Below are 16,559 nucleotides of genomic sequence, written 5' to 3' on the forward strand. Positions count from 1 at the left end.
AAGTCCTGATAATGTTAAAAATAGCTAAAACTACAGTAGCTAAAGAAAAAACTATGAGAAATAGAAGACTTGTGTCAGAACAGGAAAGAAAACATCTTCATTCTTAGGTTTTTAGGCATAAAAAGAATTTGAGGAACTGCCTGTACACTAGCTCCCCCTTATCCGTGGGAGAGACATTCCAAGACCCCCAATAGATGCCTGAAACCACAGACATACCGACAATTCTACCAAACCAAACATACGTGTTTTCACCTATGCATACATACCTGTGATAAAGTCTAATTTACGAATTAGGCACAGCAAGAGATTAACAACAGTAACGAATGAATAATAAACTAGAATAAGTATAACAATACACCACAATGAAAGTTGTGTGAATATGGTCTCTCTCTCTCTCTCAAAATGTCTTACTGCCCTGTGCTCATCCTTCTTCTTGTGATGATGTAAGGTGATCAAAAGCCCCCATGAGGAGATGCAGGAGGTGAGAGACGTGGGTGTGTGATGCAGCAAAAGGCTACTACTGACCTTCTGATGATACACCAGAAGGAGGGCCATGTGCTTCCAGAATGGCCAACTGCATGTTTAACTGAAGCTGCAGAAAGCGAAACCCCAGGTAACAGGGGACCACTATACTTTGGTAAACACTCATTTATTAGGTTAGCATGCAAGAAAAGAGTTTTAAAGAACTACCATCCTCATAATTTTTTATTCAAACTACATAATTCTCAAGATTATTATACTCTACAGTCAAGAATGAGAAAGAAGGTGTTCCAAGATTTACTTCAGCTCAGTCGACTCCCCTCTCTTACTAAACGGGAAGAGGTGGTGCCAGACACGTAATATTCCATTTATCACTCAGTTACTACCCCATTTAATACTCACTGTGATATGATTGTAGATAAGCTGAGACCATCCAAAGAGATCTGCCAGCCGGTAAAATGCTGCCAACTTACACCGCAATAATTTCTCCCCTTTGTCATAGGCAATCGAATCAGATCCTCTCAGGTCATTCACAGGGGTCACCATACCAAGACCTGAAATAGAAAAGAAACAAACTCAAACACTTACTACTTCTTATGAAACTTAAAACAAGTAATAACAATTCTGAGATATTAATCTTCCACACCAGGTCATGAAGTCTCAAAAACTTCAGAGACTATCTCAAAAAGATCATGTTCCCCAACATTAATACAATTAAGCTAGAAATCAAGAACAAAACAGTAGCAAAATTTGTGGTATGCAATAAAGCAATGCTTTAGAAGAAAACTTCCAGTAGTAAACATATATATTAGAAGAGTTTTTTAAAAAATGATCTACGTTTCACCTTATGAAACTAAAAAAAAAAGCTAAATCCAAAAATAATAATTAAAAAAAGAAGAAGAAGAAGGATAAAAGGAGGTATCAATCAAACAGAAAAATAACTGGGGCGCCTGGGGGGCTCAGTCGTTAAGCGTCTGCCTTCAGCTCAGGTCATGGTCCCAGGGTCCTGGGATCCAGCCCCGCATCGGGCTCCCCACTCCGCAGGAAGCCTGCTTCTCCCTCTCCCACTCCCCCTGCTTGTGTTCCTGCTCTTGTTATCTCTCTGTCAAATAAATAAATAAAATCTTAAAAAAAAAGAAAAAAAAAAAACAGAAAAATAACAGAGGTGGGGTGCCTGGGTGGTGCTGTCGGTTAGGCATCAGACTCTTGGTTTAGGCTCAGGTCATGATCTCAGGGACATGGGATACAGCCCGCATCGGGCTCCACGCTCAGTGGGGGGGTCTGCTGGAGATTCCCTTTTCCTCTCCTTCTGCCCACCCCCCACACACATGCTCACGTTCTCTCTCTCAAAAATAAATAAATCTTTAAAAAAAGAAAAAGAATAGAGGAAAATGGATTTAATCTTGAGAGATTAAAAACAAAATAATGAGGGGCGCCTGGGTGGCTCAGTAGTTAAGCATCTGCCTTTGGCTCAGGTCATGGTCCCAGGGTCCTGGGATCCAGCCCCACATCGGGCTCCCTGCTCTGCGGGAAGCCTGCTTCTCCCTCCCCCACTCCCCCTGCTTGTGTTCCCTCTCTTGCTGTGTCTCTCTTTGTCAAATAAATAAATAAAATCTTTTAAAAAAAATAAAAGAAAATAAATAAAAACAAAACAATGAAATAAAAAGAAATGATACATGAGGGGTGCCTGGGTGTCTCAGTTGTTAAGCATCTGCCTTCGGCTCAGGTCATGATCCCAGGGTCCTGGGATGGAGCCCCACATTGGGCTCCCTGTTCCACGGGAATCCTGCTTCTCCCTTTCCACCCCCACCCCCCCGGCTTGTGTTCCCTCTCTCACTGTCTCTCTCCCTCTCTCTGTCAAAATACATACATAAAATCTTAAAAAAAAAAGAAACATGAAATGAAATAAAACAAAATAAAATACACCTCTAGGCAGACTCAACAAAACACGGCAGAGGTAGAAGTCACCAGTATGAAGCAATGGAGAGGGAACATCACTACACATCCTACAGGTATTAAAAGAATATTAACAGGATAATATGAACAACTATACCAGAAAATGTTTTAACTTACACAAAACAGACAAAATCCTAGAAAGACACAAGCTACCAAAGCTCACTCCAGAAGAAACAGACATCCTGAATAGCCCTCTTTCCATTAAGCTGAATTTGCAGTTAAAAATGTTTCCATAAAGGGGCGCCTGGGTGGCTCAGTTGGTTAAGCGACTGCCTTCGGCTCAGGTCATGATCCTGGAGTCCCAGGATCAAGTCCCACATCGGGCTCCCTGCTCAGCAGGGAGTCTGCTTCTCCCTCTGACCCTCCCCCCTCTCATGCTCTCTCTATCTCATTCTCTCTCTCAAATAAATAAATAAAATCTTTAAAAAAAAAAAAAATGTTTCCATAAAGAAAACTCCCTGCCCAGGGGTGTTTGGGAGGCTCAGTGAGTAAAGTGTCCCTCTCTTGATTTAGGCTCAGGTTCTGATCTTGGGGTTGTGGGATCAAGCCCCACATGGGGCTCTGTGCTCAGGATGGAGTCTGCTTGGTATTCTTTCCCTCTCCCTCCCCCTCCCCCTCAGCCTCTCTCCCCTCTCCAGGAGCTCCCTCTCTCTAAAATAAATAAATAAATAAAATCTTTTTTAAGAAAAAGAAAACTCCAGGCCCAGGTGACATCAGCGTGAATACTACCACACATTTAAGTAAAAAATAATACCAATTCTATACAAACTCTTCTCAAAAGTTCTACACAAATTCTTGCAGAAACACTTTCAAATCCACCCTATCAGGCCCAGCATTACATTGTTATCAAAACCATACAAAGACATTATGTTGCATGACATCACAAGAAAAAACAGACCAGTATCTCTCATGAACACAGACTAAAAATTACTTAACAAAATTTTAGCAAATAGTCCAGCAATAAATAGAATAACACATCATGACAGGAGTAAGAGGGGATTATCTCAGGCATACAAAATTGGTTCAGCATTCAAAAAGCAATAAATATAATTCACTATATTGAACTAAAGAAGAAAAACCATGGGATCATTTTAATAGATACAGGAAGAGAATTTCACAAAATTCAACATCCATTTAAAAACCTCTCCACAAATTAGGAATAGAAGGTAATGTCCTCAACTTGATAAGGGACATCTACAAAAAACCTACCACTAACATAATGATGAAAGACTGAATGTTTTTCTCCCAAAATCAGGAAGTAGGCAAGAATGTATACTCTGGCATTCTTATTGAATACTATACTGGGGATTCTCACCCATGCAATAAGGCAAGAAAAAGGAAAACAAACAAGCAAAAACATACATACAGGAAAGGAAGGGGAAAAAAAGTATTTGTATGACTCCTCATTACATCTTGCTAGATTTGAAACTTTCCTTTTTAATTATAAACTATCTTAAGCATACAGAAAAATATAGAGAATACAAAAACCACCTATTATCTTGATTTAACATAGGTCAACCACCTACTTTAGATCTTTAATTTTTTTTTTTTTAAAGATTTTATTTATTTATTTAAGAGAGAGAGAATGAGAGACAGAGAGCATGAGAGGAAGGAGGGTCAGAGGGAGAAGGAGACTCCCTGCCGAGCAGGGAGCCCGATGCGGGACTCGATCCCAGGACTCCAGGATCATGACCTGAGCCGAAGGCAGCCGCTTAACCAACTGAGCCACCCAGGCGCCCCTAGATCTTTAATTCTTAAAAATTGCTTTTTAAAAGAGTTTCAGAAGATGGTAGCAGTGATAGTATAGTTTTTGAATCTTATTAAATCTCTATCCCAACCCTACACAAAAAAATTAGCTAGACCAACTAAGATATCAAAGCCAAAAACCTAAGGATGATATCTACAACACTAGGTAATAAGGTAGACCCACGAAACTGAAAATATAATTGGGTAGGATTGACATAGACAGAGTGTAGGACATCAGCATCTCTGTAGGAGGAAGCAGAGGGAATCATGGGCCATTTGCCAAACTCCCAAAAGAACTACCAGGAACTTACTACAAAGCTCAGAGGGCCAATTTGAGAACAGCAGCTGAAACCAAGAGCTCTGCACACATAAATCCTTAAAAATTCTCCAAACTAGCCATTTAAAATTGACTTTCAGGACAAAGTCTCACACTAAGAAATCTGTGGTAATTAGAACCCAAACTGACTAGCACAGAACTATTAAGAAAACAGGCGAAGAGTCCAGATAAAAGCAAGGAAGGGGAACAGAACCCAATTGCTTCAATAAACTGCCGTATTTTGTAGCACTTCACAAAAACAACAGAAGAGGGAGCTCTAGAGCCATGACATTAGAAAAGTTTTTCTGAACCAGAATCCTCCAAGAAAACTAATTTCACGGAATAATGAACAGAAAGGGGTGCCTGGGTGGCTCAGTCGTTAAGCATCTGCCTTCGGCTCAGGTCATGATCCCAGGGTTCTGGCACTGAGCTCCACCATTGGGCTCTGTGGTCAGTGGGCAGTCTGCTTGTCCTTCTCCCTCTCCTTCTGCCCCTCTCTCCCCCTGCTTGTGCTCTAAAATAAATAAACAAAAATCTTTTAAAAAAAAATGAACAGAAAAATATCATGATCAAATACCATACAAAAATTATATCAAGAAAAAAGAGCAGAATCACATCCCTACAGATAGAAAGACATGTCCACAAAAGAAAACTATAACCTGTTATTTCATAACATGGTAAAGAAAGGTATTAAGAAAATAAAAGATAGGAAAAAACATTTAATATAATTAGAAAAACTCAGAAATGAGGGCTAGAACATAAAAGGAGTTAGATATAAATGAAAATATAATTTTTTTTTTTTTTAAGATTTTTATTTATTTATTCATAAGAGACACAGAGAGAGAGGCAGAGGGAGAAGCGGGCTCCCTGCTCAGCAGGGAGCCCGATGCGGGACTCGATCCCAGGAGTCTGGGATCACGACCTGAGCCGAAGGCAGATGCTTAACCATCTGAGCCACCCAGGTGCCCGAAAATATAATTTTAAAAATAAATACTAAACTCAAAGTAGAAGAAAAGAATGTGAAAAGGAGAATTTTTTTAAATCATAAAGAAATGAAGCAATAAACTGGACTTGAGAACAAGTGACAGTTAAAGAAGACGAAGAAACTCCAACATGCACACAACAGAGTCTGGGCAGTAGGAAACAAAAGGGAACAGGATAAACACTAAAAACCAATTCAATGTTGCTATAACACAAAAGATCTGGAAGAGCATGTCATCTGAGAAAATTAACCAGGATGACTGATGCTAAGACATATTCTGGTAAAACTGCTGGTCTCCAAAGAAAAAGCAAAGTACTCTGAACATCCAGAAAAAGAGACCAAGTCACCTACATGGAAAGATTATTTTCAATTTTAACAGCAATGCTTTGAGCCAGAAGAAAATTATCTATTTAAAATACATAAAATAGGAAATGTGAGTCTAGGGTCTAACTAACCAAACCAAATTCATATGGCCACATAAAGGCCACAGCACGCAAGAACTCGGAGTACTGTTTCCACAAGCGCTTCCTGAGAAGGCTACTGCAAAAGGCACCTCAGGCAACCAAAATGAGTAGGGGTACACTGATACGAGGATGGCGCTGAGCATTAAATATATATTTATTACAGAATGAAGTTATTAATTATAATACTAAATGAGTGTTATAAGAGGGAGATCATGTTGTGTAATGGTTATATGCTCTGACAACATATAATGTAACTATTTTCAATCATGAAGAGAGAACATATTATTGGTAGAGTATCGCTATCGTGTGTGATATATGGGAAAAACAAATGAGTGATTATGCACTATTCTGGTTTTGTTATTCCCGTTGTCCTTAAAAACCAGAATTCTTGTTGTGGAAGAGAGGAATGTAAGTGTTAGAAGAGATCAGGTAAAAACCCCTTAGTACTGAATTTTAATTGGAATTATGAGTATAATTCCACTATATACTTAAAATTCCAACGTGCCAACAATATGCCATATAATTCACAAGGTAATAATATATTTCCTAGTTCTATCCACTAAAAAGGCCTAGAAAGAATGACTAACCCAGTAGCAATGAGTATTCCCTAGTACCCAGACTAATTTCCATTTCCCACAAAAACAAAGATTTCTTTTTGAAATGGCCGATTCCAGACCTGGGGCAGGAAATATACTCAGTGACAGCCTAGAACACCTCCTCACAGGGGATGGCTTGGAAAGTCAAAGACTAGTAGGCTCAGGAGTCAACCTGGAGGGACCTTCCACTGATCAGAAAGGATAACTGCAATGTTCTGAAACACATTAAATATACTGAAATCTATGAGTTCAAAATAATACTAAAAAATAATAATTGGTCATCTTAGAAACAATGACAGGAAACCAACTTATTCTGAAAAGGGTATATATAAACTGTACCACTGGGTAACCAAAAAAAGTTGAGAAGACGCTCCTTTTCTTATGTGCATACCTGATTTCTTTCTTTTTTTTTTTTTAAGGTTTTATTTATTTGAGAAAGAGAGGGAAAGCAAGAGAGAGCGCGCACTAGTCGGGGGTGGGGGACAGAGGGAGAGGAGAAACGGGCTCCCTGCTCAGCTGGAGGTTCCCCTCGAACACGCAATGAGTGATAGGGAAGGGGGTGGCCCCTTTCCAGCTATGCCCCATTTCCAGGGAAGTTTCTCTTGATAGAAATATTCTAGTTAATAAATACAAAGGAGGAATGATAGCATTAAAACATCACCATCTTGGAACCTTTATTAAATTAATGGACCTACATATTGAGCATCAATGGCTGCTAACAATGCAAAAAGAATAACCAGACTATGTGCCTACTGACAGAACACAGAACCACCTACAGAGAATAGGCTTTGCCAAAAAACTGAATCCAAACACAATCAAGCATCTAGATCCAACTACCAACTTACTGTAAATACAGAAGACAAAAGAACATGTTAGCAGTACCATGGAGATGGAATCAGCAAAATTCAGACCATAGCAAATTCTACAGGTCAACAAACCCGTTTTATTTTTTTTAAAGATTTTATTTATATTTGTCAGAGAGATAGAGAAAGAACACAAGCAGGGGGAGTGGCAGGCAGAGGGAGAAGCAGGCTCCCCGCTGAGCAAGGAGCCCGATGCGGTACTTCATCCCAGGACTCTGGGGATCATGACCTGAGCCGAAGGCAGACATTTAATCAACTAAGCCACCCATGGGGCACCTGGGTGGCTCAGTCGTTAAGAGTCTGCCTTCGGTTCAGGTCATGATCCCAGGGTCCTGGGATCGAGCCCCGCACCGGGCTCCCCGCTCTGCGGGAAGCCTGCTTCTCCCTCTCCCATTCCCCCTGCTTGTGTTCCCTCTTTCACTATCTCGGTCAAATAAATAAATAAAATCTTAAAAAAAACAAAACAAAACCTAAGCCACCCAGGAGTCCCTCTTTGTTTTTAAAGACTCATTTATTTGAGAGACAGAGAGAGAGAGAGAGAAAGAGCAAGCACGAGAGAGGGGAGGGGCAGAGGGGGAGAGAGAGTCCCAAGCAGTCTCCTCACTGAGCAAGGAGCCCGATGCCAGGCTCAATCTCACAATTCTGAGATCATGACCTGAGCCGAAATCAAGAGTCGGACATTCAACTGACCTAGCCACCGAGACACCCCTCCTCCTTACACATTAAGTTCAAAGAAAATGGGTTTGGGGCGCCTGGGTGGCTTACTCGGTTTGGCCTCGGACTCTAGGTTTCAGCTCAGGTCATGATCTCTGGGTCGTGAGACTAAGCCCTACATTAGGCTCTGCGCTCAGCAGGGAGTCTGCTTGAGATTCTCTCCCTCTCCCTCCCTCTCCCTCCTTCTCCCTCTGCCTTTCTCCCTGCCCGCACATGCACACCCATCCCTCTCTAAAAATAAATAAATAAATGTTAAAAAAAAAAAAAAAAGAAAGTGTAAGGAGGGAAAAAAAGAGAGATAAAGGGTTAAACTATAGCCTGAAAAAGGCTAAAGAGATAGTACTAAAAATAGACAAAAACTAAACCCCAATATTTAGGGATGACCATTTGGGTAATGAAACCATGAAGAAAAGCAAGGCAGTAGTTACAAGTCAAGATGGAGTTTCCTGGGATGCTTAGCTGGCTCATTTGGTGGAACATGTAACTCCTGATCTCCAGGTTGTGAGTCTGAACCCCACGTTGGGTGTAGAGATTACTTAAAAATAAAATTAATGGATCTACGTATTGAGTATCAATGGCTGCTAACAACGCCTGGGTGGCTCAGTCCGTTAAGCATCTGACTTCAGCTCAGGTGATGATCTCACATTCTTGGGATCGAGCCCCACAATGTCAGGCTCCCTGCTCATTGGGGAGCCTGCTTCTCCCTCTGCCCCTCCACCTGCTCATGCTCTCTCTCTCAAATAAATAAATAAAATCTATTAAAAATAAATAAATTTGGGGCGCCTAGGTGGCTCAGTTGGTTATGCGTCTGCCTTCAGCTCAGGTCATGATCCCAGGGTCCTGGGATCGAGCCCCACGTCAGGCTCCCTGCTCAGCAGGAAGCCTGCTTCTCCCTCTCCCACTCACCCTGCTTGTGTTCCCTCTCTCGCTGTGTCTCTGTCAAATAAATAAATAAAATCTTTAAAAAAAATAAAAAATAAATAAATTTTAAAAATAAAATACAATCTTTAAAAAAGATAGCGTTTCCTTCCGAGAGGATGATAGGGGAGAGGCAAGCAATCAATACCCTTAATTTCTTTCTTAACCTGGGTGGGAGTTATAAAGTGTACACCTTAATATCATTTGTAAGTTACATATCATTTGTTCTATGCCATCTACATATATTTTACAACAAAGGTTGTAATAATTTGTTTTTAAAATTTGTATCTTGAAGAAACATACTATTAGATATAATTAAAATTAATTAGATTTCTTCCTCTTTTTTTGGTGTGGCATTACTGCCATAAAATTTCCTTTTCTCTAATTAGAAGATAATATGCAAGTAAATACATTACATCATCCTTTTATCTAATTCATACGAGACAGCACTAGAATCCATTAAGAATTGTGTGAACACAAGAAAACCTGATTACAGTTTGACTTCAGAGTAAAAGTTTGAGCTAGTAAATTAAATGTTATTCTCATCACTTGCTGGACATTAACAAGGCATCACTCTGGTGGGTCTCAGTCAACTTCTAAGAATACCATGGAACTGACAGGGAAATAGCAAATGACCACTGGCATATGCTGGCCCATCAGAAGCTGACTATCCAACTGCAACTGTCAGGTATCAGTCCAGGACGCAGTACACAGTAGGTCAGAGTGGCTACCCTGGGTTCACCCTGTCATGTTAACGTTTACAAATTCAACAGCCACAGCAAAGCTCCTCCACCTCTGCACAGCTAACCATTATTTGCTCATGTTCACCCATCCAAATTCTCCCCCCAGCTTGCTTTTGGAATTTCTATGTTTCTCACCGACTTGCAAGCAGCCGTAAGGAATGGTGGATAGATGCTGGCCTGGCTGAAATAAGTTTAGGCAAAATTAATGTGCTACTCCACAAGCACTGTTTCTGATTAGTTTTAGTTCACAAAGGGTCTTGTTGGCTCATAAAAAAGGGCACCATCTCGGCGCGTCTGGCTCTGTCGGTGAAGCGTCGGCCTTCGGCTCAGGTCATGATCCCAGGGTCCCAAGATCGAGTCCCACATCGGGCTCCCTGCTCAGCAGGAAGCTGCTTCTCCCTCTCCCTCTCTCCCTCTGTGCGCATGCTCTCTAATAATAAAATCTTTAAGAAAAAATAAAAAAATTTTAAAAAGGGAGCCCGCGGGCGCCTGGGTGGCTCAGTCGTTGGGCGTCTGCCTTCGGCTCGGGTCATGGTCCCGGGGTACTGGGATCGAGCCCCGCATCAGGCTCCCTGCTCCATGGGAAGCCTGCTTCTCCTTCTCCCTCTCCCACTCCCTCTGCTTGTGCTCCCTCTCTCGCTATGTCTCTGTCAAATAAATAAATAAAATCTTTAAAAAAAAGGAGCCCTCTACATTGAAGACATTTTCACACTTACAGCCTATCTTTCACTATAACTAAAACATTAATTTTCAAAAAACTCAATTCTAGGGGCGCCTGGGTGGCTCAGTTGGTTAAGCGACTGCCTTCGGCTCAGGTCATGATCCCGGAGTCCCGGGATCGAGCCCCGCATCGGGCTCCCTGCTCGGCGGGGAGTCTGCTTCTCCCTCTGACCCTCCTCCCTCTCATGCTCTCTGTCTCTCATTCTCTCTCTCGCAAATAAATAAAATCTTAAAAAAAAAAAAAAAAAAAAAACTCAATTCTATGTATTACAATGTACACTGATCTATTTCACATGAGAACAGGAAATGTAAACCTACAAAATGACGGAATGTGTACGCAGAGTCAGGAACTACTCACTCATGTTCAAGGCCGCCATCCCCCCTTGCGGAGCTGCGGGATAGACGTTTGGTACGTTCGCAGTCATGAAATCTGCAATTTGCTGTAGCGCCAACAGGCCTGTGGGGTTCTTCCCCTTCTTAAATTGTTCCTGTATCATCGATTCCAACTCTTCACAGAAAGCCTAATAAAAGGCAAATTAAAACAGTGAGATGCTATCCACGCCTTGGGAAGACAGAGGTAACTATCACACAGACTGCTTTTTTGTTTGTTTTCATCCAGGGCTAGAACAGTAAATGGATATTCTCATATATTACTACTTGGAGCATCAATTGCTACATTATTTCTAGAAAAGTAAACAATATGAACGCTTAAAAATCTGAACACTCATTCTATCGCTAATAATCTTTTCGAAAGAAATAATCAGGGATATGCTAAAAGATGAATTCATATGGATGTTCATTCCAGAAGGACTGACAAAAAGGTAAGCAGGTAACAGTCGACATATGAAACTGTAGAAAACTGGTTACACACACACAAATCCACCTTACGATGGAATTCTATGCACACGGTCAACATGAAAGGCTTAGAAAAATTAAATGACATAAAATTGCCCTTGATATATTTTTTATTGTGAAATGGTTGTAAATCAACAGAATCAGTGTTTTGTAAGAGTGAATACGTATCTAAACATAGAAGACTAAAGTAAATACATCCAAATGTTCACTATAATTATCTTAGTGATGGAATTATTAGCAATTTTCATGTTCTACTTTGTACTTCTCAGTATTTTCTTCAAAATGGTTTTTTTAAAATAGATTCTCTTAGTTACTTTTTAAAAGTTGAAAAAGAGATCCTAAAACAATCCTTTATCAAATAATCCTAATTTTTTTAAAAAGATCCTAAATTAGGCAAAAGGATTAAGTTGGGTTGATGGTGATTTAATATAAAGTCACTACTGAAACAATACAGGTTAATTTATAGCTTTGCTTTCCCAAACCGCATTGAAGTAATTTTTCACATATCCTATAAAGAAATATCTTATCAAATACTATTTAACATGAAAATGTGAGCTCACTGAATGAACATCCACATCTGATTATAAACACTCTGAGGGTTTCTGGATGATTCTATATTAAACTTCTAGCTTTTCACTGCTTGAATGAAAAGCTGAAGAGATATAATGCCCAGGGACAGTCTGAGCATAGCTATCACTTGCAGGAAGCAAGCAACACATGTATGACATTTAATACAATGGTATAAAACAATGTAAGGAACCAAGAGCTGCCGGAGGAACCCCTGTTTACCATATGACAAATGATGTCACAAATCATATTCTGTGGGAGTGAAGGAGGGAGGAGAAAGCTGACGGGCTTTGACTGCCAAGAAGAAATCAATCGGGCGCCTGGGTGGCTCAGTCGTTGAGCGTCTGCCTTCGGCTCAGGTCATGATCCCAGGGTCCTGGGATCGAGTCCCACATCGGGCTCCCTGCTCGGCGGAAAGCCTGCTTCTCCCTCTCCCACTCCCCCTGCTTGTGTTCCTGCTCTCGCTATGTCTCTCTCTGTCAAATAAATAAATAAAAAATCTTTAAAAAAAAAAAAAAGAAGAAATCAATCAACAAAACACAGTTTCTCAGTCATCTCTGTTATCAACACCGAAGGCAATGATATAGACAGATATGCAGACACAGGATAAAGGGATACAGACAGATGCAGAGAGCCTCACTAAAGGTCACAGAGTACGCTGGGCACAGAGGAGGCAAGAGTTGCATAAAACGAGCCCCATCCTCACGGGCCCTCAATCTGAAAAATCAAACCATCTACTTCCACGGTTTCCAAATCCACAGATCTATCTATGGGAAGCTCAATTTAACATGCATGTACCATGTATGTACACCACACCACAACTCAGCACACGTACATAAGTATGAGGTGCTGTTCTAGGCACTGAAGACACGCAGCTAGAAAAAATGGTCCTTGCCATCACGGAACTTAAAGCTTAGCATGTAACACACAAAAAGAAAACCAGGGTGCAAGAAGCCCTCCGTATCCACAGCATCCCTGATGACCTACATGTGCAGTAAGGAGCTGAGTGCAGCAGTGGCCAGTGAGGGCCTGGAGCCACCCATCCAGACCCCAGAGTCTAGCTCCAGCAAGCAGTCACCGGCCAGTGACCCTGTGTGCTACCTTGGTACCAACTCCCAATGGTTCAACATCCACACCCTCACCTCTCAGCGAACTGCCTGCCTCTCCTCCAATTACCCTGTCCTCCAACTCACCCGGGCATCCCATGTGCATGAGCATGTCCTAGACATGCTCTTGCCTAGTAAACTGTGCCCCAAGCATGGGTTCCCCAAACACCCCCTCCTAGCATCCAGCTCACGATTTCTTCAACCCCACCGTGACCCCAACACCTGTCCACCATCCCTTACCTTCCCTGCGTCCTGACCTCCCTCACCCAGCTTAGAGCCTTGGTTTAACATTATAATCATTCCCTTGCTCACACCTGCAACTCTCTACCATTTCACCTGGCAAAACCCCCAACCCTGGTTAAATTCAACCCTTCACTCTTTCTACTCATGCGGCTGAAAGTGGCTGGAGCAGGGGGAGGGGGGACGAGGAGACCATGCTGTGTCATCTCACTATAAATTCATGACCCTAACTTGAGTATGCCCTTCACACTAACCCAAGGACAGACCATCCCCTCACCCACTCTCACACCTTCTCTCTCCTCACACCTGCCTGGGCCCGTTCTCAGCAGGTGACCCCACTTACGATTCCGAGAACAGAGGATCAACCTGAAGAAAACTCTCTCGAGCTCCCTCCAGCATCTACCCAACCATCAGCATCTGTGCCCACAGGGTGGGCCTTCCCACTGCCTGCAGTGGCTCAACTCTTATGCTCCTAAACCAAGAATCCAGCACCAGTACCTTACTAGGAAGCAATCCCAGGCTTTCTGGTCTTTCAGCTTATTCAGATCCGTGACCGATGATGCTGACTATGTGTGTCCTAGACGACCTGTGGCTGGGGGCCCGTACAGCACCCAGACACACTAGGTGCCGTAAGTTGACTTTCTGCACTCTGCCCCCAGTGATGTTTACTTCATTTCTTGTGGCTTTTACATAGGAAACTGCTCAAGCCAAAAGTCTAGATGTTCCCTGATTTCTTTCTTCCTCTTACCTCTTCCTTGCCACCCATCAGCAAGTCCTACTGATCCTACCCTCAAAATAAAATTCAAAAATTTACTGCAACCTTCTGCTTGGAAGACGGCTTTCTCTCTTGCCCCATACAATACTTTTTTTTTTTTTAAGTAGGCTCCACACCCAAAGTGGGGCTTGAACTCACAACCCTGAAATTAACAGTCACATACTCTACAAACCAAGCCAGCCAGGCACCCCTATAATACTCTTTCTATACCAAACCCAGAATGAGTTCTTTAAAAACTAAATTGTGCCAGGGGCACCTGGGTGGCTCAGTCAGTTAAACATCTGACTCTTGATTTCAGCTCAGGTCATGATCTCAGGGTCATGAGATTGAGCCCCAAGTCCAGCTCCGGCTGGGTGTGGAGCCTGCTTAAGATTCTCTTGCTCACGCTGCGCCCCCCACCCCCTACCCTCTGCTCACACGCTCTAAGAAAATAAAACTGAATAGTGCCATTCCTGTCTGCAGCCCTCTGATGACTCTCTACTCTGAATGCAAAACAAACTCCTGACCCGAGCCTACAGAGCCTTCCAGGACCTGCCCCCTCCCTGACGCCTCCTGTGCTCAGACCACACTGGTGCCTTGTGACTCTCCAAGCCCATCCAGCTCATCCCTAAACTAGGGATTTCACTAGCTGCCCCTCAACTGGAACACTGCTCCCCCCATCCCTGCATGGCCGGCTCCTTCCGCTCATTCAGATTCAGGTGAAACCTCCCTTCCTCAGAGAGGCCGCTTCCAACCACCACTCAATCTAATCACCCCACTGCTTCCTGCACTGAGCTTCTGTTTGTTGTTTCTTGTTACACCTCCTTTGAGGAGGGTGTGAAGTCTGAGACTTGACCCAGGTGCTTACACAGGTGTTATGCACATGTCAAAATTCACCAAGCTGTACACGTAAGATCTGCATACATTCCTAAGTTATACTTCCACAATATGCAAAGAGTAATAATAACCAAACAAAACCTATTAGAGTTAGAGGGCTTATTTGTCCTGTTCACTGCTAACTCTCCAGGTTCTCTGAACAGCGTATAAAAGATAATCAAACATTAAAAAAATTCAATGGGGGCGCCTGGGTGGCTCAGTCGTTAAGCGTCTGCCTTCGGTTCGGGTCATGATCCCAGGGTCCTGGGATCGAGCCCCGCATCAGGCTCCCTGCTCAGCGGGAAGCCTGCTTCTCCCTCTCCCACTCCCCCTGCTTGTGTTCCCCTCTCGCTGTGTCTCTCTCTGTCAAATAAATAAAATCTTTAAAAAAATAAATAAATAAATAAATAAATAAATAAATAATAAAAATAAAAAAATTCAATGAATATCTGCCAAATGACACCCCGAAGTTTTAAGGGAACAAAACAATATTAGAAGGGAAAAAAAGAATAAAGCACATACAAGGGCAGCAAGCACCAACATGAGGAAGCGATGGAGACAGAACTCCTTTATGTAAGGACGCAAACAGAAGACAGTGGGCATGCTTGTGGCTTAAAGTGCTCATGTCACAGGGCACCTGGGTGGCTCAGTCGTTAGACGTCTGCCTTCAGCTCAGGTCGTGATCCTAGAGTCCTGGGATCGAGCCCCACGTCACGCTCCCTGCTCAGCAGGAAGTGTGCTTCTCCCTCTGCCTCTGCCTCTCTCCCCTGCTCATGTTCTCTCTCTGTCTCTCTCAAATGAATAAATAAAATCTTAAAAAAAAAAAGTGCTGGTGTCACTAAAGGTAAAACCAATCAATGATGAGGTCCTGTTAAGGCCTACCAAGTGCCTGGCACCAAGCGAGGCGGTCTGGAGGGAAGAGTTATTTTTAAAGGGTCCCAAAATAAAGTGACTCTCTGGTGAAGTAGTGAGAGGGTAAAAAGGAGAAGCAAGCACCTCCTCTCCTTTATGACACTGAAGATCTCTCATTTATTCTGCCTGATAACTTGAACTGAACAGAATTATTCCCATGCACATACACACGAGGCACAGACTTCCAAGGTGGGAATGCAGGGACTCTGGCACACACAACAGAGCTAAGAGCTGAAGTATCAGAGAAGGAAGAAGACCCTTATACAGAGAGAAGGTTTCTCTTACAGGACTCTGCAGGATCATGGACACCCTCTTCTTCTGCTCCATCATATTGAAGTCCTGGCGAAGGTCTGGTGCCATGTTCCTCTCTCGCAAATACTCTGGATTGTTCTCATCCACCCTGTCGAAGTACCGCTCCTTGTGAGGGGCTGTGGTCGGGGGTGGTGAGGTCACCACGGCGGCCCGAGTGTCACCATTCATTGCACACTCTTTCTTGGTTCCTACAGAATCAAAATACAAGAAAGTCTTGTGTTTGAATCAATGTCCAATAGCATTTCATCACAAGCACATCAGCCTGACAAACACAATCTTCAGCGTGAGAACATTATGAGTGACTGAGTTGGAGCCATGACATGCGAGGCTTCTTTGTGACCTCAGAGGCACATGGCTCATCAGCCATCTCCCACCCTTCTACTGACCAATGGCATTTTTCGTCCTCGCCATTGTTCTTGGTCAGACAATAGGAGAACAA

General features: G+C 42.6%; 1 protein-coding gene across 11 annotated transcripts in view; it reads right to left on the reverse strand.

Moving 5' to 3' along the window:
* Positions 1 to 16,559, reverse strand: part of ADD1 (adducin 1) — an 83,046-nt gene that overhangs the window by 30,478 nt on the left and 36,009 nt on the right. For all 11 annotated transcript variants that reach the window (XM_081812708.1, XM_081812709.1, XM_081812707.1 and 8 more), the window contains 3 exons: positions 16,094 to 16,308; positions 10,857 to 11,019; positions 883 to 1,034 (listed from right to left, as the gene is read on the reverse strand). In XM_081812708.1, coding sequence (XP_081668834.1) covers positions 883 to 1,034; positions 10,857 to 11,019; positions 16,094 to 16,288 — 510 coding nt within the window. In that variant the 5' untranslated portion in view covers positions 16,289 to 16,308. The remainder of the gene's footprint in view (positions 1 to 882; positions 1,035 to 10,856; positions 11,020 to 16,093; positions 16,309 to 16,559) is intronic.

This window comes from Leptonychotes weddellii, chromosome 2 (genome assembly GCF_054177405.1).
Source record: "Leptonychotes weddellii isolate Sample4059 chromosome 2, ASM5417740v2, whole genome shotgun sequence".
NCBI lineage: Eukaryota > Metazoa > Chordata > Mammalia > Carnivora > Phocidae > Leptonychotes > Leptonychotes weddellii.